A 22,857-nucleotide genomic window follows, 5' to 3' on the forward strand; every position below is an offset into this window, starting at 1 on the left:
CCTTCGATTGGGATGATTTTTGGGAGTGGTTGATATGACTTCATGAGGTGGCATGCCAGTTTCTTCAGACGGTTTCACCACAAGAATGTCTCGTCAACGAGTGGTAGGTCTATGTTACCCTACTGCTGACGTGACCGAAGCTCAAAAAGGATGGATCAATCGAGTCGTCAGCACTGGGCTCAAGAGAAGTTTTGAGTGCATTAGAAGCTTTGCTATCCGCAGAGGGATGATGGGGATCTTTGGAGCATTTAATGCTGGCCTACTACGTGGAAAGCTTTTCCCTCATCCTCCTCTCCGAAAAGTCTCATGTGATCAGGAGGTAGCCAAGCTCATATCGCTCTTCATGTGACTTCTCAGGAAATGGATCGTGGCTGAGTGTCTGAGCCGAGAAGTGCCTCTCGAATGTCCTTGATCCAGATGCAATTCGTAAGGGCTGGTTCGGAAGCCAATCCTCCAGTCCAAGGATTGTAGGCTGAATGCTGATAAAAATATCCAACTGAAAACATGATAAAACAAAAAAGACAAAGTCTGGGTAAACTACTTCCAACCCATAATAGAGAAAAAGCTGGATTGAATCAGTTCCAATTGCAGAAAGGAAGTTCCAGTCAGACTTCTGTCTCTACAGGAAATGCAGCTTGCCACAAATCTTCCTACAAACGGAAAACCAACATTGGGATTGGGATCAATAAAAGAGTAAACAAAATCAATGTCCAACTAATTTAACTATATAACAGGTAAATATGCCATCTGCACAGCTAATCTGATGTAGTTGAGGACCGGCTGCAACTAAAACTGAAGAAACATCAGATTGGGAAGATTAAAAAAAAAAAAAAATTAAGGGGAGCATTATAACATCCCTGCACAACATAGCAAAGTAGAAAGGGAAAGGGAAAGGGAAAGTGAAACCTTAGCAGCATGAAGCAAAGCCCTAATAATTTCAACCTGTAGAATCATTGTTCCAGAAAAAGGAGTGAAGAAAGAGAAAGGAAAATGGCAAACCATGCCCCACAAAAGATTGAGGCACCGGCTTCAGCGAAAATATTTTTTCCCCTAAACCAAACGACTTCAACGTTCAAACCAGAACAATCGACAAGAGAAGTGGTTTCAATTCCACCATAATCACCAAAACCTACAACAGCTCGAACTCCATATTGGTCTTTTCTGGCGTCCGCGTTTCTCCATGAAATGAGAGAGCGATTCAGAGCAGTACTAGAAGAAATGGGATTTGAGAAGAAGAAGAAAAATGGATTGAGAAACAAGAGAGAGTGCTTTATCTTCCATTCCAAGTGAAAAAAGGGCAGCAGGATTGCGGGGCAGGACTGTGGATTTTTTAAAATTTTAGCGATATTCCCTTATTACTAGTTTTTTCGTTTTTTCGGTAATGTGAAAAACGCCAATATTTGAACATTTTTAACATTTTGAGGCGTTCTTAATAAAAAAACAATCTCAATCCCTATTTTTCTCCTATTTGGCAGCCCTAATAAGGAAAAACTAATTCATCACAGCACCGAATTAAAAAAACCGCCACTCAAACATCCTAACATTTGGTCGTGCTTTTACAAACGATTGCCACTAGGAAAACAATGTTTAGAAGCGATTAAAAATTCAAAAGTTAAACCAATAAAAACTAACTCTTGAATCCCTATTTATTCTCTTATCTCCTCTCCAGTATCAGACTTTGTTTCGCGATTGGTTGTCTTCCCTGTCTTTTAGTGAAAATTTACAAAAAATCTACGCCACAATATAAGTCTATGCTCTTTTTCAATAGTTATGTATTGTTTATTATTTTATCATGAACTTGGGTTATTCTTATTAATTGTGATTTTATATTCTATGTGTGTCATTTGTTGCCTCGTGGTGGCAATTTCTGTTATTTGATTTTGTACACAGAGCAGTAAAAAGGATCCATGGTTAGTGGGAACTAATACCATTGATTTGCTTTCTACCTAAAAAAAAATCATGATATACATCTTTTCCATTTATTTTGTTTGATTTTAACTTTTAGGGTTGAAGCATTGTATATATTTTATATATTTTGCTTTGATGTTACCAATATTTTGTCAAAAATAAATATCATTATCGATAGTTTATCAGAATTTTTCAAATAGTGTGGGCCACGCATAATAAGAGGATTTCGAACAATTTAATAAATGAGGTAGCGCTGGTACAACAGAACTAAGGAGCTACCTTGGTTCATTATGCACAGATGGTGACGTCTAAGATGTTGCTTGGAAAATATTGAATGGAAAATCTCACATTGTTACAGAGATAAAACGACCTAACCTTTTCTTCCTATTTATTCACAGAAAGCAAGCAAATGCCTTGAGTGACCTGCATTACAAAAGGAGGAACTACCAAGAGATGTAGAGGGTAGATCTCATTTCAGATTCCTTGAGATCAGTTGGTCATGATTATGCCATTTAGCATTCATAGTAATCAAATGAATTGGGCCTACAGTCTTGTAAATTTGACTGATTTGTTCGATCTGTGTCTTTGTGAATTTACATAAGGGTTGCCTATAATGTATGTTTATTGCATTCGTGGTTCCAACTATTTAAACATTAAAATGCTACCAATTGTGCCTTTTCTTGTAGTAGTCTTCAATTGGAACTTGGCCTATCAGAATTCAATAGAACAGCCAGCCAAACAAGAACAATGATCCATGAGGTATCCAATTTAAACAAAATCTGAATTTCTATTGAAACTCACCCATAACTTGCATGTTATTTAAATTCCATCTAAATGCATTATGGGGCTCATCGGCATTTGCTATTTTCAGATACATTGATCCAATCCCAGTGAAACAATGTTAAATCAGAGTAGATCAATTTGAGCAACATGGGTTGCTATTTGTTGGATTGCATTCTTGGGCCCACTATTCTTCAATCGACATCATTTTGGTTGTCTTCAATAAATGGAACATGGCCATCAGACGTGCAATAGAGACAGTCAGCGTAATAAGAACAATGATCCATGAGATCCAAATAACCAAAATCTTTTCTATTGATATCACTTTACCTACAGAAATTACAATCAATTCCATCTAAATGCATTATGGGGCTCATCGGCATTTTCTATTTTCAGGTATATGGATCCAATCCAAGTGAAACAATGTTAAATCATAGTAGATCAATGAACAATAAGGTGATGGAGTCTTTCAATATATAATCCAATTCCTCTTTCTTGCTCCATCTTCAATTCAAAAGAATATTAATATCATCTGGTTGGCTAACAAAAGAAAAGTCAGATTTATACAGGTGAAATGCATTGTGGATGGAACCAACAATGAACGATACTGTATATACTAGAGCCATGTTGTGCTCTATGTAAGAAATGGTGAATTAAACCTGGTGCCGAAGGCCTTCCATACAAGTGGAATTTGGAAGTGGAGGGGGGTGGGGAGCAATTTTCTTATGCATGCAGCCTTACCCCAAACAAGTCTTTTTGCCATAATGTGTGCATCAGGTTTTATATACCTTGCAGGACACGAAGTCAGTGATAAGTCAACATATTATTGCCGAGGCCTAAACAAGTTTAGGATTATCGATTGCCCAATATAATGCCTCCTTTGTCATAACATCTCTCCCATGCAAAGAAGGATGTGATCACTGTATGCATAGGGTAACCACAAGAGGGCAACACAATTCTCAGATACTCTTCGAATGTTGGAATATATCCTTCCATAGACCATTTGGCTTCTATGAAGTAAACTTGGACCTGTCTCTTCATCTGGAATAAAACCAAACAAACATGATTTAGGGTTTTAACTTTCTAGGTAGATTTACTAGAATATGTAAGATCAACAAGTTAATATAATTGTTAGTGAAACACTCACTGTTGCAATTGCATAATTAAGCTGATAAGGCGTTCCTTCTTTCTCAGAATTCCTCCAATTTTATCATAAAGATCTAGGAGTGCAAAATAGAGCACTTTTGGGTTTCTGGAAGTTGTTCTAGTGCACTTATATCCCAACTGAAAATTTGAGCATTCCATTAAAAGCCTGAAGTAATTCACATCAATCAAATGAGAAAATTGCACATGTGTAAGTATCAAACCTTTCAACTGCATCTTTGAAGAGCTCGAGTTCTTCTAATGTGCCATACACATCATAGGTGTCATCTATCGCTGAAGTCATGGCCATAACTTTGTTTAAGGTCATTCTAGACAGAGAGCAATGTGTTGCAAAATACACTCCTAGTATCCATTGGCTTAGCTCATGCAAATGAATTGACCAAAGTGAATTAAAATCCAAGTTTGCAAGCTTCAGCAAAGTCTCATTCCCCATCTCCAATTCTTGATAAATGGAGATGTAATGCCTTAGTCTTGGCATCCCTTTTGGAGGGGTTGTCTCAATACATTCTTCACTCCTGTTGCCAGTGAAGTGTTTAAGTCATGAGCAACCATCGATTCAAGTTTGAGTGGTTTTGAATTCCAATGCTTGATCCAGGATGTCTTTTCCATGCCATGAACCTTCAGAAATGTAGCTTAATACAAGCATAGCAGGGAGGCACATCTTTAATCATCTTTTCCTTGAAGCTACCTTTGCTGTCTTTAAACCTATTGAAAACACCTGCATGGTGGTCGGATGCTTGATCATGGTCAATTAGTATTAAAGTGGATGGTTATCTACTTAATTTTCAAACAATCAAGGGATGCTTAAGGAGTATATATAGTACTTAATTACCACAATGGACATTATAGCCTTGTTGTCTCATTAGTTGAAACAACAAAGCAATGATACAAAGATGGTTTCCATCAAATCCATCAGGCAGGGTTTCTTGCATTTGCTGTAGCACCTCCTCTATCTCGCCTTCAAAGTGGTATGCCACACCAAGCCATTGCGATGAATCGATCAAGTTTAGCTTCTTCACAGGATCATTGGCATCGGTCCTTGGCATCCTCCTTATCTCTCTTCTTTCAACTCTATCATTTTGAGAAGTATCATAAACCTGCAAAATGCTTCTTCTTTATTAATTTCCACACTAATACAAAGAGAAAAAAGAAAAAGAAAAAGTTATAATTTACATGAAGTTTTTCTAGTGGTAGAAATTTACCTGAGGTTGATGTTTTAAATGAAGGTTACATATCTCCGTCAACCCTAAAATTAAGAACTAAATCTAATAATCCCTAAAATTAAGCCTCAAGAAAATAGAAGAAATGAAATTGGGAGAAATTTTAGGGATTCATTACATTAAATTTATTGTTGGGTTTTAATTGTGACAATTGGATAATTAATTGCCACATGTCAGAATCCTAGATGCAAATTGCAAGGAATTGTAGGGGGTGGGAATTGCAGAAGATGTGAATCCACACATTGCATATGCAACAAGCCATTAAGTTTTCACTAATTAACCTTGAGGCGTTACTTATTTGGTAAAACCGCGCGGTTACTCATAATTTTAGGTCGAGATTTCGAATCCCCCGGGATCAAGGGTGGAGGAGCTTCACCTTAAATTTATGTAAAAAACTACCTCTTGAGGGTGTGGTCAAGGTGTGCCTAAGTTGGCCCATATGAACCTCAGTTCCAACAAGAAGTTTTTACTAATTAACGCTCGTGGTCACTTCTTCTAGGTAAACCAGTTACAGAAAAAGCAAGTCTATGGTTGAATTGCATTTCAAGAAACTTTGTAAGATAATTTTAACATGCTTTTTGGTAGAATTAATTTTAATAAGTCTATTATTCAAATTATAACTGGATCATTATAATAAATAGTAGATGAAGTGCCTATAAGAAAAAAAAAGGTAATTTTCATTTGGACCCTTTGAGGTTTGATCCAAGTCACTTTTAAACCAAAAATACTTCGCATCCACCTCCCTGTGATACCCAAAAAGGCCAACAAAGCAACATATTAATTTTTTGAGTTTTTTACAGGTTGCACACTTTAGTGGGGCTCAAAACTAGGTTGCACAATAGTGCATTAAATTACAAATTGCACACTTCCAAAATTACAAGTTGCACACTCTTAACATTCCATCCAAGATTCTGTTAATTCATGAGTCGAATGACTATATTACCCTCATTAAAGTCAAATGACATAACTACTGCCATTTAAATCCTCATACCGTTGTTATGTCATTTGACTCTATTTTGTGGATATTTTTATTTAATAGTGGTTAATAAAATATTGATGTCTATCGGAATGTTATGCAAATATGTGGTACAATTTGAATTATTTCCGAAAAATTATTCTATTTTAATTCTCTTACCTAGGCACATTTAATATGCAACCTTCGAGGCCTACAGCACGCACATAATTGGAATGATTATCCATTAACTCTAAAGATTCTATTACAAGATTCATTAATAATTTAAATTGTTCCCTATAAATTATTTCATTTCTACATTCTTCCCTAATCACATTTGGCACTGTTGACTTTCGATAATTTTTGCACAACATACACAAATTTTAGTGCAATTGGTCATTCTAAAACCAAATATGTATGCCTATCCTAATTATGATGCAATTTTGTTGTAAATTTAAACATTCAAGAGTTTCATTTAATTCTTTAAATTTAACCAAAATCAACGGTTCCCTTCTTAGGCTTGAAACCAAATGGCATAGCCTTGGAATGATTAACCGGAAAAGACAAAATCCCTTGAGAATGTAAATTGTTTCCATAAATTATTTGATGAATAGGGTGTTCCCTAACCACATTTGGCATGTTGACTTTTGATGACTAGATTACTTGAATATAGTTGGTAAGATTGATCATTAATTTTGAAGCCATTTTGCTAAAAGATGTCTTCCTATTTATAAATTATTCTATGTGTATTGTCCTCCTATTTACATTTAGTACATTAAATTTTGAGTCTTGAAATGCATTGGGATAGAAAATGGTAAGATTGTGATAGAACCTCGATGCGCGATTTCACAAAACGCAAAATGTTAAAGAACATAAAATCACAAATAATAAAATAACGTTAACGATTAAGATTTCAAGACTTAAGAGTTAAGAGTTATCAATTAAGACTTTTAAATTTTAAAATAATAAAACTAAATGAAATTTGAAAATTAAAAAGTTAACAATTAATATTAAGACTTAAGAGTTAAATGAGCTATCAATTAAGACTCTTTAAATTTTAAAATAATAAAACTAAATGCAATTTGAAAATCCTAAAAAGTTAACGATTATGTCATTAAGACTCTAAGAGTTAAGAGTCTATCAATTAAGACTTTTAAATTTTAAAATGAATAAAACTAAATGACAATTTGAAAATTAAAAAGTGTAAAATCTAAAATTTAAGGCAACTCTCAACTACTCAAACTCGAGTCTCAACGTCTCAAACATCTAAATTCATGGATCATTAATTACATTTAAACAATTCCAAACAAAATTTAATTACATTTAATATTTTAATTTTATTTATGTAAAGACTAACGGGCTGATGGGGCACAACATACACAAATTCTAGTCCAATGCTCCTAAAAACAAATAAGTATGCTTATAATTATGATTTTTTTCTTTTTTTAAACATTCAAGAGTTTCTTAATTTTTAAATTTACAAAATCAATCCGGTTCGGGCTATAACCAAATGGCAAGCCTTCAATGTTAAAAAAAGAAAAACTGGGGAAGGACATTGCTTACCCCTAGTTGAGAATAAGGGATTGATACTAGTTGTTAAGAAACACAAAGTAAAAACACAAACACACAAGACAAAGAATTTATGTGGTTCTCTCGAAGGCTATGTCTACGGCTGAACAGATTCAATATCTCTTCATGAGGAAGAAGAAGATTTTACCTCCTAACCAATTTTTCTCTACCTACTCTCTACATCTTTCAACCCAAATTAAGCGACTATAAATGGTTACAAAAAAAATGGTAACGATAGATTTACCCCTATACTCAAAAGAATTGCTCAAAAATAAATACAACAATTTACATAGTCTTGAAGGCTCATTGCAACAACTTGTGTGCACCATCTATTCATGGAATCCAAAGTCAATACAATCTTTGCAATTGTGCTAAGTCCCTCAAAACGAGACCAAATTCATTTCATCACATGCATATCAAATCTTGGCAATATTGGACTTTCCAAAATTTTATTTTGCCAAAATTATACTTTCTTTAATTTGTCGAGACACCTCAACGTTTGCATCTTTTGACAAATGATTCAAATTCGAATATTTGAATTTAAAATTTAAACCAATTTTCACAAGTCACAGATGATGAAAATTATTCTCCACCACAGCACTTCGACCCACTAGTCTTTTGACTGCCATTTTTTGATCTTCAATTGGAACTTGGCTTATCAAAATTCAATAGAACAATCAGCAAAACAAGAACAATGATCAATGAGATCCAAATAACCAAAATCCTTTCTATTGAAATCACTTTACCTACAGACATTACAATTCCATCTAAATGCATAATGGGGCTCATCAGAAATTTCTATTTTTAAATATATTGATTCAAGTGAAACAATGTTAAATCATAGTGGATCAATGAACAACAAGGTGATGGACTCTTTCAATAATCCAATGGAATCACTGTATCCGTCTTTATGCTTATAAATGACATCCATCATACGTGCAAAATTGAGAATCCGTAATAGAAATGGCATTGGGACATCGGTAGGTTTCATAAATCCTTGATTTATATCTTTCCATGCTTTCTCCACTCTTCTTTGAAGCTCATCGCATGCCTCTTCTTCAGTGACGTTGTATTGTTTCATGTAACACTCAACACCTGAACAAACAATTCCTCTCTCTTGTTCCATCTTCAATTCAAAAAATATTAGAAATCAATGTTAGATATATATCAACTAGTTGATTAACGAAAGAAAAGTCAGATTTATACAAGTGAAATGCATGGTGTTAGTACCAACACTCAAGTGATATTGTTTAGACTAGAGCCATGCCTTGCTCTATGTTAATAATAAAATAATAATAATAATAATAATAATAAATAAATAAATAAAAGCAAATTTAACTAATTAAAGGATTCCGCACAAGTAGAGTCGAGAAGGGGAGGGAGTCGGGGAGCAATTTTCTTATACATGCAGCCTTACCCCCAACAAATCTTTTTGCCATGTTGTGTGTTAGGTTTTACATACCTTGCGAGACACGAGGTCATTCATAAGTCGACATATTATTGCTGAAGCCTGAACAAGCTTAGGATCATTGATTGCCCAATCTAATGCCTCCTTTGTTGTAATATCAGTCATGCCAAGGAAGGATGTCACTGTAAGCATAGGGTAACCACAAGAGGGCAACGCAATTCTTAGATACTCGTCAAATGTTGGAATATATCCTTCCTTAGACCATTTGGCTTCTATGAAGTAAACTTGGACTTGTCTCTTCATCTGGAATAAAACCAGACAAACATGATTTTAGGGTTTAAACTTTTTAGGTAGATTTACTAGAATATGTAAGATCAACAAGTTAATTAAGTGTTGGTGATACACTCACTGCTGCAATTGCATAATTAAGCTGATAAGGTACTTCTTCTTTTCTCAGAATTCCTCCAATTTCATCGTAAACATCTAGGAGTGCAGAATAAAGCACTTTCATGTATTCTGGAAGTTGTTCCACTACACTTATATCCCACCTGAAACTTTGTGCATTTCATTAAAATCCTAAAGTGAATCACTTCAATTAAACCAGAAAGTTGTACCTATATAAGTATCAAACCTGTCAATGGCATCTTGGAAGAGCTCGAGTTCTTCTAATGTGCCATACACATCATAGGTGTCATCTATCACTGAAGTCAAGGCCATAACTTTGGTTAAGATCGTTCTAGACAAAGAGTAATGTGCTTCGAAATACACTCCTATTATCCAAAGATAGTTTTCCACCAGTCGGTCTCTAGCATATGGGAGCTTAGTTGCAAAGTTGAGCTCTCTCCACCATCTACAATAATAGGTACAGGAACACCCACAAATGCTCATAATAACAAATATATGTGTGGAAGAAAGAAAAAAAAAGCGTGTATCAAACCATACAAATAAAAATAAAAAGTTCCACCAATAAAACCACAAATAAGAGGGGGGGGGGGGGGGAAAGATTTAACTAAAAAAAGTAATAAATCCATCTACCTTGAGAGTTGGCTTAGCTCCTGCAAATGAATTGACTGAAGTGAATTAAAATCCAACTTTGCAAGCTTCAACAGTGTCTCATTCCTCGTCTCCAATTCTTGATAAATGGAAATGTAATGCCTATTTTGTAGTCTTGGCATGCCCTTGTGGAGGGGTTGTCTCAATGCATGCTTCACTTGTGTTGCCAGTGAAGGCTTCAAGTCACAAGCAACTATAGACTCAAGTTGAGTGGTTGTAAATGCCAAGGCTTGATCTAGGATGTCTTCTCCATGTACCCTGAGAAACGTAGCTTCATACAAGCATAGCAAGGCAGGCACATCTTTAGTTATCTCCTCCTTGAAGCTACCTTTGCCATCTATAAATCTATTGAAAACACCTGCACGGTGGTCCGACGCTTAATCATAGTTAAGTAGTATTGAAGCAGATGGTTGTCTACTTAATTCCAAACAATCAAAGGATGCTTAAGGAGTATATAATATAGTACTTACTACAAGGGACATTATAGCCTTGTTGTCTCATTAGTCGAAACCACAAAGAAATTGTATAAAGATGGTTTCCATCACAACCATCAGGTGGTGTGTCTTGCATTTGTTGTAACACCTCCTCTATCTCGCCTTCAAAATGGTATGCCACACCCAGCCGTTGCAGTGAATCAATCAAGTTTAACTTCTTCGCTAGATCATTGGCATCAGCCCTTAGCATCCTTCTTACCTCTTCTTTCAAGTCTCTATCAGTTTGAGAAGCACCATAAACCTGCAAAATGCTTCTTCTTTGTTAACTTCCATACTAATACAAAGAAAAAAAAAGAAAAAGAAAAAGCTATAACATAGATCCCATACATGGCTTCGGTCCTCTCTTTGTTTTAACACACAAACACTTAGTTTTGATCTACGCACACATGTCGCAACCAAAAAACTTGTTGTGAGCTTAACGCATAGCACCACACAGTTTTGGCGATTTGCAACTCACCATATGATCTTTAGGAGCATATTTGACGAATCGATCTCCCCAAATGGTTGGATGGTAATTTGCTGACTGGCGAGTGATATCTGTTTTAATATTTTGAATCAAATGCTGGTGGGCAGCAGGAGCAGAAGAAGGAAGATCAGACATCTTCCTAATGACGCAAAAAAATATATAAGACAGGCGAGAAGAAGGGAGGAAGATCAATGATACATATGATGCTTGAGATAGAAAATTCTCGTGTAGTCTGATATTTATAGCCACGGATCCATTAGAATATATAGCAGCTGGAGCCTGGAGTAGGAAATAAAAGGCTAGCATGCATGATAAACACGAAAATAAAGCAAGTATGGCTTGGACCTTGTAAGTACGCCCTCGATTACCACAAAAAACCAAAAAGGAATAAAAGGACGCCCATGCCCTCAATGGCTCACGGTGCTTCTCTGTGGAAGTGGTAATGACATGCATTAAATATTACTGTAGAAGAAGAAGAGAAACAAGAGGCTGGCATGCATGAAAGACGCATATGACTTTTACCGTTTTAACTAGGTTATCATAGAGCGTCTCTTCCAGGGATGCATGTGACATGTTCTAGTCATAATTTCATAGTAATTTTTGTTCGCTAGAAATTTACCTGAGGTTGATTTATTGGCTTACTTTACCTGAAATTTTTGTTCCATACAAGAGGCTGGCATTGCATGAAGGACACATGGCTTTTACCGTTTTACGTAAGTTCTCATAGAGCATCTCTCGCCAAGGATGCATGTGACATGTTCTAGTCATAATTTCACTGAATTTTTTGTTCCGCAGAAATTTACCTAAGGTTGACATATATCGCTTACTTTACGCATGAATGACATATATGGCTTTTACCGTTTTACGTAAGTTTTCATAGAGCGTCTCTAGCCAGGGATGCATGTGACTTGTTCTAATCATAATTTCATTGAAATTTTTGTTCAATACAACTGTACAAAGAGGCTGGCATGCATGAAGGACATATATGGCTTTTACCGTTTTAAGTAAGTTCATTCTCATAGTGCTTCTCTGCTAGGGATGCATGTGACATGTTCTAGTCATAATTTCATTGAAAATTTTGTTTGGTAGAAATTTACATGAGATTGACATATATGGCTTACTTATGACTATCACTTCATGAGTCTTTTTAACATATATTATAACTTTAATAGAACAAAAAGACCAAAACCCCACTTGTAAGAGATACTACTCACAACACTAACATATATCAAATAATTGGTAAGATGAATTACTATTTGCTGCCCAATTATCAAAGTCAAAATTAGAAAAAGATGCAAGTTTGATGATGACAAATCTCTACGAATGAAAACGCATAATGACACGTCTCTATGAATGAAAACCTCAAGAGGGGGGGGGGAATCCTGTAATGTGCATAGCAGTGCACTTACATATTAAAATAGAAGGTTGAGATTAAAAGTTTGATTTTAAATTGAAAAATCCTCAATAGCTTTCTATTTGGTGTATAAGTGTACTACTAAGCACAACAGAGAAATGTGATGTGCATAGCAAATGATCTTTATCCATCTGAGAGGATTTTTATTATTTTTTTAATTTTTTATTTATAAAAGACATGAAAATGATATATTAGATATTAGCTACAATTTTATAGCTTCTTGATATCCATGACCTTCTTACTACCTTTGGAGAATACTATATGCTATGTTTAGTGAACCAAATTTTGAATGTGAGGGATTTGAAGAAACAAAAAGTAATATTCCTAGTTTCTACACATAAATTTACCAAAAAAGGAATTGATTTGAATGATCATGCACTTCTTTATGGTTGATGAAGTAGATCATGAATTTCTTCCATATTACACCAAACTTCATTCAGCTGGTTGGTAGAAAGTTGAGTGTGATCTATTCCCTCGTGTAGCCCATAGAGCATTGCCTCTATATCATTCCCAGATTCTAATCCTCTTGTGCTTAAGTGCAGGATTTGGTCTTCCCTAGCGAGCCCCACACTCCACCTTACTTTGTTTATATGTTCTTTAAATATTGTCGCACACATTAAGATGAATGAATCTATAGTAGTATAATTGAAACAAATTTGCATATACAAGGGTTGGGGTGATTATAAGTTTTTTCCACCTGCCAACTATGGTCAGTATTTTGGAACTCACTTGGCACTAAGCTTAATTCCCTAATCCTTTTTGAAACATTAGACAGCACTTATTGGTTTGAGGGTTGATTATTAAACACTACATTCTTCATTTCTAGCCACAAAAAAGTAACAAGTTGTTATAAAAACATAAACAAACTATCTTGTGGTTGTTTTATCCTGATTAAGGCCTGAACTAACAAATTTGCAAAGATGAAGTATGGTACTCTGCATGAAGGTTTCCCATTCTCAATCTTAGGGGTCTCGCAGCCCATGTCTTCCTAGTCTAGTCACTAGAAATAAAAAGGTGACAGCGCAGCTTGATTTCTCATGATAGCCACATAATACACTGCATCAATGGAATAATACGGCCTTAACTAATAACCTTGTATTCAAGAGACGCCAAAATAAAGATTTAAATTTGGGATGAAAGGATAATTTTCAAAAAAAAAATTCCACCAAGTTGAGAAGTCACCTTGCATGGTAGAAAACCGTGTTTTAGCCAATGCTTGCCTCACCCTTTTGGTAGAGAACTTGCCATTATACATAGTTAGTGACAACCATGAGTCATTAGAGGATGAGAGGTTTATAGAACAAATAAATGAGTACGAATTCAGCAGATTAGAGGTAGAGAATAACTCCCTATTATTGCCTTCAAATAACCCTATCACCTATGCCACCAAGGCTCCCCTTGGCCATAAGTCAAAGTTCTCGCGCGAAGACAGCTTGGCATTTACAACACTTGACAATTCTCCTGGATATAGTAAGAAAACTGAAAGAAACCACATGCTCAACATTTCAATCCCCTACTCTTTCAAACTTTTTTGTTAAATTGGCGGACATGGAAGTAAACAAAGCCAATGGACATGTTAGGACTAACTTAGAATCTCTTAGATATGAATTCTAGTAGATTCCCTTGACTGGTAGGTGTAACTCTTATGATGTCCTTTAATTTAACTTTTGTTTTCTTCTCATCCAAAAATAAGAAAAGAAAAAGAACATTAACATGTGACCAGCGATGAAGAGAAACAAAAGGCTGGCATGCATGAAAGACCTATATGGCTTACTGAATCGATCCATTATGGTGTTGTCTATCTTGGAACTGCCTTTGATGTCCGAAATGCTCTTGCTGCAACTTACACTTCCACCTCACAAGCTCGCATCATGCAGTTGCGAATGCAACTTCATTCGATCAAGAAAAGCCCGGATCTATGCAAGATTATCTTCTGAAGGTCAATCAATTCGGAAATTCCCTTGCGTTGGCTTCGTCCCCAATTTCTAATGTAGGTCTTGTACTTTTTGTTCTTGGAGGTCTTAGGAGTGAATACCAGGCATTTCTGACTTCTGTATTGAACAGAGAAACTCCAATTAAGTTTCAAGATTTGAGCAGTCTTATTCTGTACGAGGAAATCCGTCAAGCCAATGTTTTGCAAGATATTAGTAATATCACTCCTCAGTTTGCCTCTACCACTATCTCCTGTAATTCTAGTGGTTGTCATCCTTGTTCCAACTATTCTGGATCTGGCTCTGATGTTCGCCCCAATTTTGGTTCTCTTTTGTAGGCCGTGGTGGTAGGCAATCTGGTGGGCGTTTTGGTGATTGCTGACGTCAATTCAGTGGTGTGCTTGTCTTGGTCACTTGGCCAAGTTGTTATCAGCATCTTGGATTTGCCATGAATTTGCCTCAGCCTTGTGCACATCCATCTTAGTTTGCTACTGCTTTACCTTAATTTGGTGCTCGCCCTCAGGCTTACATTGCCACGCTCCCCGTCTCTGGTGTTACTCAACTATGTCAATGGTTTCCTGATACAGGGGCGTCTCACCACATTATGCCTGATATTGGCTCTCTTTGCAATCCAACAGAGCATCTTGGTGCTGAATCTGTGGCGATTGGAGATGGATCAGGTTTGGATATTACTCATGTTGGTAATTCTGTGGTGCTAATTTCAGTTTTGATTTGAATCAAGTTCTATGTGTGCCAAGTGTGTCTCGTAATCTACTTTCAGTATGCTAGTTCACTACTACTTACCCTGCGTTTTTTGAATTTCATGGCCATCATTTCTTTGTTAAGGATTGCTCCTAAAGCCAGGTCCTCCTGCAAGGCAGTCTTGAAGATGGTGTTTATCATTTTCCCAAGATGGTTTCAAAGTTTGCTACTGAAGGTTTTGTTCCTGCTGCTAATGGTGTATGCCCTTTCTGCAGTTCAGGTTTCTCCTATTCTCTGGCATTCCCGTCTAAGTCATGCGAATTACAAACTTGAAGGGAATCGCCTCTATGTGTCCTTCGTTGATGACTACGTTTGTTGTAAATATGTTTAAAATTTATTAATGTTATTTTATATAAATATTTGTTTTAATCGTATCTTTTATCCATGGTTTTATTTAATCCCACATCGGGTTGAGAGGATCAGATTATATGGTTTATATATAGTAAGGGCCCATGTATTATTAATTTAGGCGACATGAACCGAGCCTGAATCCTGTTGTGACTCTACCATGATTATATAGATGTATATAAATATTATTAAATCTATATGTCATGGGCTCTATTACGTGGAGATGCCATTAGAAAGGCATTCTCCTGCAGGGAGGTCAACTGGATAGGTAACTTCCTGAAGGGAGTTGAGCTGAAAGGTACCCTCACAAAGAGAGATGACCTTACCCTTATATAAACTCATTTTCGTGTTCATTCCGAACAAATTTCCTCCTCCTCTTTCTTTCTCTCTCTCTCTCTCTGCAGGGAGGTCAACTGGATAGATACCTTCCTGAAGGGAGTTGAGCTGAAAGGTACCCTCACAAAGAGAGATGACCTTACCCTTATATAAACTCATTTTCGTGTTCATTCCGAACAAATTTCCTCCTCCTCTTTCTTTCTCTCTCTCTCCCTGTTGTTGTTTTGTCAAGCAATGAACATTACCTGATACACCTTAAGTAACATTTCTGGGGTGCAACCTTAAAGGTTGAGCTGACTGATCTTGGAGTGAAAACATTGTAGAACCCGTATTGTACAAATCGAGGTGTCTAAATACCTTAAAGAAAGTACCTTTGATACGTTTCAGCTCTCAAGAAGAATTGTAAGATCAAGTGTATTTGCAGATTCCTCAACAACGTTTCAACACATTTACTTGGATTTACTTGATATCTCACAAGTCGACACATTGGGCTGTCTTTCAAATTTTTAAGAGAATGGTTGAGAATTTGTTTTCCTCCACTCTAAAACAATTCCAATCTAACTGGGGTGGAGAATACGTATCAGTCATTTTCTAAGTTTTTGCAAACTTGTGGGGTTGTTCATTTATTGACTTGCCCTCAAACTTCGGAAAAAAATAGGCGTGTCGAACGCTGACATCGGCAAATGTTGAGACGGGCTTGGGGTTGTTGGCCAATGCGGGTATGCCTTTGAGGCATTGGGGGGAAGCCTTCACTACGATTTTTTTATTATTATGAATCATTTGCCTTCAAGTGCCATCAATTATGTGTCCCCTTACTTTCGAGTTTACAAGCATGAGCCTGACTACAAATTTTGCAAGCCTTTGGCTTTCACTGTTATCTTTTGCTTTGCCCCTTTAATAACCACAAATTGGATTATCGGTCAACACCTTGTGTTTTCACAAGGTACAATCCTCATCATCATGGGTATTGATTCCTCAATTTGGCAAATGGGAAGACCATTATTTCTAGGCACGTTGTATTTGATGAAGCCTATTTTCCCTTTCATGACATTAGTTCTCCCACTCCATAATTACATCCTACAGAGGGTGTTTCTTTACTTATGCCATCTGACTCCTCCTTACCCACCTTTGGTATTTCCACCAGCCCATCCAATTATGAGCCTTTAATACTTAATACTAGTACATTCATTACCTAGGTTTCAGGTCCAAGAACCCAGAGTACTAGTAAAAGGCAACTTTGGACCATTTGAGTTGAGCCCGAGAATTCGGAAAGTGAACCTATGGACGTAGATGAACTAGGAGATGACCCAACCACCTTAATGGATTTTAAGAGGAGAGAGAAAGTCACTCTAGAAGGCTTAAAAAGGCAACTTTGGCAGGTGCAAAAATCAATGCAAAAGAACCCCAAATGCCAAGATAAAGTACACCATTGAGTCAAGCATGTTTAAAGGTTTCTATCCTCCAAAGCCTATGAGAAACTGCAATTGTATGAGGAAGTTATGGGGGCGGTTGATCAAATTGACTGCCTACCACGTACCCAGAAAAGGGTAATTTTGGGTTTTTAAGTCTAAAACCCCTATTTTGTTATTCTCTAGCCTCGTAAACGAATTGTTTATGTTCTTTGGAGGCTAAGAGCTTGGGAGAGAGGAAAAGTTTGGTGTTGAGTCAAATTATTTTGAAATATGCCGAAGCACAAAAAGCAGAATTGAGTGTTAAGGTAAGAAGACTTCTAAAACCCTCTTTGCAACTATTCTTTTTTGGTATTTAAGTTGAATGTTCAAAATAATGACGTTGGTTGTGGTACTTGGTTGAAATGAATAGTTCTTTTATGTTTCTCATTGTGTCTCCTAACCCCAATGGGTGATTGGATTGTGTTATTTCTTCCATTTGAGACAGATTCAACATCTCAGAGATGCTCGCGGGCAAGACTTTGTCAACCAAATTGGGGCTTTAGTTGGAGACTTGTTTGGGTGTTTTGAAGGTGTTTTTGGGACAATACTACTGATCCATTGAAATCCCAAAATACTCCAAAAGATTGGATTTTGGAATGAGGTTGAGATTGACCACTTTGGTTCGCAGCCTAGGGGCGGTCTGGTCGATTGGACCTGGTAAGCTATGATCAACCGCCTCATATGGGTGGTGTGATATTGGTTAGTTTGATGCTCAGTTTGGTCTCCAACTTGAACCTAATTTAATCTACATATTTTCTAGGGTTCTTGTAGCTTGATAGTTGATAACTGTGAAACCCAGCCCTGACCCTAATCCGGAAACTTTGTTATTTGTAGGTCCAGTGACCCGAAGTAAGGCAATAAGTCATCTTTGGGCCATTTCTGTTGAAGACTTGATGGCTGGATTGAAATCCATGAGTGTTGATACCAGTGTTCCAATGGTGGAAACTGCACCCTGATGAAGATTGGATTAGTTGATGGTCTTGGAGTGGTCTCTGTATTGATTCAAAGGCATTTCTAACTCCTAGGTATGTCACTCTAGGTGTGTGCAAAACCCCTTGATGTTTGGACTTGATCTGAGCCTTCAATTCCCTGTTTTGAAGTTGTTGTCTTGATTGGTCGACTCATTGGTCGATTGGACCAATCGACCAATCAATCGACCAATTGATTCTGTTTTGAAATTTGAATCCTGTCTCTTCTATTTAAATCTAATCTCGGGAATACTCCGCCTCATCTGCCTCCTAAGCCTCTGGAACGAGTTAGAACCCTAATCTAACCCATTCCCTTGCATTCCTTGGTGATCTCTCACAAAGACTTGAAGAATTCCTCATCCTCCTACAGCAAAGGTATGATTTCACTCACTCTTTCTTCTATCTCTGATTTTCTTTCTTTAATTCTGTTCTTCGTTGAGATCAGGAAGAAGATGATGCACTCTTGTAACCATCTATTCCATGATCTCATCATGTTCTTTAAGATCCATGATCATCATCATGAACTTAACCTCAGCCAGTAGAATCTTCAAAACCCTAACCCTAATTCTTTGAAACCCTAACTTGTGTGATCATTTGGAGAACTTTTTGGTAACCTCCCTTGTGAAAAGAAACCTCATGGGTAATGTGGAGGTTGATCTAAATTCAATATTCTTTAATTCTTCTTGTTATAATTGACCCATCATCAATTCCCTCCCTCCTGTGATCTCAACCTTTTTCATGGGAACCAAAAAGGGTGAAACCCTCATTTCTTGGGTAAGATCAAGAACCCCTAGTTTGATCATGGTAACCCAATCAATGTGTTTTCTTTACTATATCTGTAATCTTCACATCCTAGTTCTTTAATCTTTGATTATAATATTTTTCCCTCATAATCTATGTTTAACCTAGTAGGTTAACCTTTTTGTTCCTAGGTTACAACTTGGGAACTTGATTTGATTTATGATTTGATATTCTCTATACCCTAGAATACTACCATGATAATTTCCCTCTGATTTGTACCCTTTTGAACCATCATCAAATTCGGTTCTTGATTCTCAAAATTCGGATTCTTGTAGGCCACTGTCTGCATTGGTCGACTCATTGGTCGACTGGTCCAGCAGACCAATCAATCGACCAATGAGTACAGCAACCTCATTCTTGGTCTGTTTCGATTGATTTATGATCGTTTCCTTTATGCATCTTTCCTAACATGTTGTATGCACTTGTTTAGGACTGTCTTCTCAGGTTTAGTCAAGATCATACTTGATTCTTTAAGATCCTATCCAAGTTAGAAGGTAAGGACAGTTAATTCCTTAACTACATAGATTGCTTGTTCTCTGGTTTCTACTTCATGAAACTATGAGATTACCTATTGTTGTCGTATTTTAATTCTGATCTCCTACCGTGGGTACAGTAGCCCTTGTTTATAATGTCTTTTTATTATTCATGATATATGAATTATTTATTATTGCCTAATCTAATTTTTGCTTTTACATTCTATTGTATATGATGAACTACTGGTTGTGTATGTCATGACTGTTCTGAGAATGTGTTTGCTTAAGTTTGGTTTGGGATTGGGGAGTATCCTTTTGATGCTTCTGTCCTTGGACATCAGAGGGAATAGTATGGGATATTCTCCAAAGATGCCCATCGACACTTTCCCGAATCATTGGTTGTCATACCTAGGGATGTCTAGCAGTGTTCGGCTAGGATATACCCCTGTTATATCAGACCCGATTCGGAAGGGTATTGAGACCAAACGACCTGTGGTAGCAATGGGGATTCACGGGCGCTCAAGACCGGTAACCAACCCGTGAGAGGACGGGAATCACATTGTGGGGGCCATTTATTGGAGGGTTGCATATGGCTAGACTTGGGCTCATGGGCGCTCAAGACTGGTGAAATGATCCATGAGGGGACATGAGAGCTTCCCATTTACCATATGTGGATAACCAATAGGGTTGATGAGTCCAATGAGTAATATCCGTGACTCTAGTGGAAAGGATACCGGAAAGGATCGCCCGAGGCGAGGAATGGAAGTATCTGGACCTGAGTTGATGTAACTTACTAGATGACTTGCATTGGGCTAGGCTTTTCCCTGACATGCGCCGGTACTTATGCCAAATGGTTGTGAGAGAGTGTGTTGACTTAACCCCCTACCATGGTTTGTCCTGAGGGATGCAGGACCCATTACCAACCGGCTGCCCAAGATATCTTAAATGGTTGAGGGAACCCAAGATATCTTATATGGTTGAGGGTGTGAGCGGACTTTCCCTAAGAAGTACGGTGCTATGACTTAAAGCATGTCTGTCATAGAGACCAGCATACATAGAGTTTAGATGCATTCATACGTTATCTGTTTCATACTGCATTGCATCATGCTATGTTTTGCCACATGTTATCTATGATGTTATGGATTAAATACCTTATTGAATTTCTTCAAAACTCATTCCTTTTTGTATATTCTTTGTTTAGATTATCCTTTAGGTACAGATTATTATGACGAGCAGTACAGTGAAGCGCAAGCCGATGAAGCGTATTACACGCAAGGTGCTGGCGATGATCAAGATTACTCTGATGATCCCCCGGCAGATCAAGCTACGTACTACTTTTGAAAACAGCATAGAGTTAGAACGGATTCATTGGATTGACGAAGTCCATACTTATGAAGACGTTATCTATAAACTAGAAGACGCTTGATCTTAGTTTATTTCTTAGTACATTTGTTTCAGTTGTAATTCCTTTTGACTTTCATACTGCGTTCCGCTATATTGGTGGAGTGAGTTTCCGCCTCACTTTACTCTTTTTGATATCATTGGATATCTGGTATTCCTCCGCACTCTGATTATACTGATTATTCATTATTGTTTTGAACCTTTGTTTATAATATTAAACCTTGATTATTTTCTGTTTATGATTATGTTATTGTATATGTGGGAGGATGATTTCCTCGATACTTGATCTTCGGGGCTGTGGATCACACTCTCGGGTATGCCAGTTAGGGTACCGGCTGGGAGGATGTGACAATAACTCAATGAAATAGAGTTCATTCTAATAATTTTATACCTGAGATAGTTTGATTCAAGAGTATCTTCTCTTTGTTTTAGTATTAATTCTCATTAAATTTTGTTTTAGTGAGTATTAGTGTCACATCCACCCTAAATCCACCAAAGGGTACCCTATCTGGATTACCTGGGGGAGTGATTCACGGTCCTGCCGATCAAGTTTAGGAACGATCATAGCCACTTAGCACAATAATATAATCAAAGCAAGAACAAATCTTTGTATTCAATTACTTTAATAATAAAAGTCAAGAAAGGACCTCAGAAGGATCACAAAAGAAAATCAGAGTGCAAAAAAGATACCAATAAAAAAAACATAGTCAACATGTGGAACTGAGGTGGAAATTCCCACTACAACATTAGCGGAAGGTAGATTGAATAAAAATAACGGTTACAACCGGTTCCCAAATAAAAGGGGAACAACTAAACTACAGTCTCAACGAATCAAATAAAAGGTCAAAAGAGAAAAGGACGATATCCCATCGCTGTCACACAAGTGTAAAAGCCGGACTGTTCCAGATAAGTACCAATCTCATACTGATAGTCTTCATCAACTTAGTCACCATAACCAGTATTGTGTGAGTCACCAACTTGGTCTTCAGAGTGTTGACCATCATAGTCAACAGTAGTACCTGCAGGAAGAGCTAACAAAATGTGTTGCAAAAAGGAGTGAGTTCAAAAGAACTCAACAAGGTAGTTATTCCATAAAACATAAGCCATATGATACAAAACATAACATGATGCAATATGATATGAAACACATGATGCAATTATGATTCTAACTCTATGTATGCTGGTCTCTATGATAGGCATGCTTTAAATCATAGCACCATACTTCTTTGGGTAGGTCCGCTCACACCCTCAACCATTGAAGATATCTTGGGTTCTCTCAACCATTTAAGATATCTTGGGCAGCCGGTTGGTAATGGGTCTTGCATCCCTCTCGGACATTCCTTGGTTGGGGATTTGGTCACCACTCTCTCACATCACCATTTGATATAAGTATTGGCGCATGTCACGGTAAAGCCTAGCCCAATGCAAGTCATCTACTCATTCGTATCAAGTCAGATCCCGATACGTCCATTCCTCCTCAACCATTTAAGATATCTTGGATCCTTTCCGGTATCCTTCACACTAGAGTCACGGATATTACTCACCGAACTCATCAACCCTAGTGGTCATCCACAAATAGTAGATGGGAAGCTCTCACGTCCTCTCAAGGATATGACTCACCGATCTCGAGTGCCCGTGAGCCCAAGTCTAGCTATTTGCAACCCTACCAATAAATGGCCCCTTTTGGGTATCCGTAGTATGATTTACGTCCTCTCACGGGTTGGTTACCGATTTTGAGCGCTCATCAAACCATACACTACCACGGGTCGTTCGGTCTCAATGCCCTTCCGATTCGGGTTTGATACGACAGGGACATCCTAGCCAAACACCACTAGACAAGTCCTATGTATGTCATCCAATAATCCGGGAAAGCGTCGATGGGCATCTTCGGAGAACATCCCATACTATTCCCTCTGATGTCCAAGGACAGAAGTACCAGTAGGGCACTCCCCATTCCC

At 37.3% G+C, this 22,857-nt stretch overlaps 1 protein-coding gene and 1 pseudogene across 1 annotated transcript; both read right to left on the reverse strand.

Annotated features, from left to right (window-relative positions):
* Window positions 1-304: 304 nt before the first annotated feature.
* On the reverse strand, window positions 305-6,729 carry LOC149028533 ((-)-germacrene D synthase-like; annotated as a pseudogene).
* Window positions 6,730-8,431: 1,702 nt separating this feature from the next.
* Window positions 8,432-11,149, reverse strand: LOC149028534 ((-)-germacrene D synthase-like). Its single transcript, XM_089148669.1, has 7 exons — window positions 11,006-11,149; window positions 10,525-10,789; window positions 10,037-10,412; window positions 9,633-9,851; window positions 9,411-9,549; window positions 9,056-9,304; window positions 8,432-8,719 (listed from the first exon to the last, which is right to left on the reverse strand). Exons 1-7 carry the CDS (start codon window positions 11,147-11,149, stop codon window positions 8,432-8,434), a joined length of 1,680 nt encoding a protein of 559 aa, XP_089004795.1.
* Window positions 11,150-22,857: the final 11,708 nt, after the last annotated feature.

This window comes from Hakea prostrata, chromosome 1 (genome assembly GCF_041222555.1).
Source record: "Hakea prostrata isolate BN-2017 chromosome 1, UWA_Hpros_2, whole genome shotgun sequence".
Lineage (NCBI taxonomy): Eukaryota > Viridiplantae > Streptophyta > Magnoliopsida > Proteales > Proteaceae > Hakea > Hakea prostrata.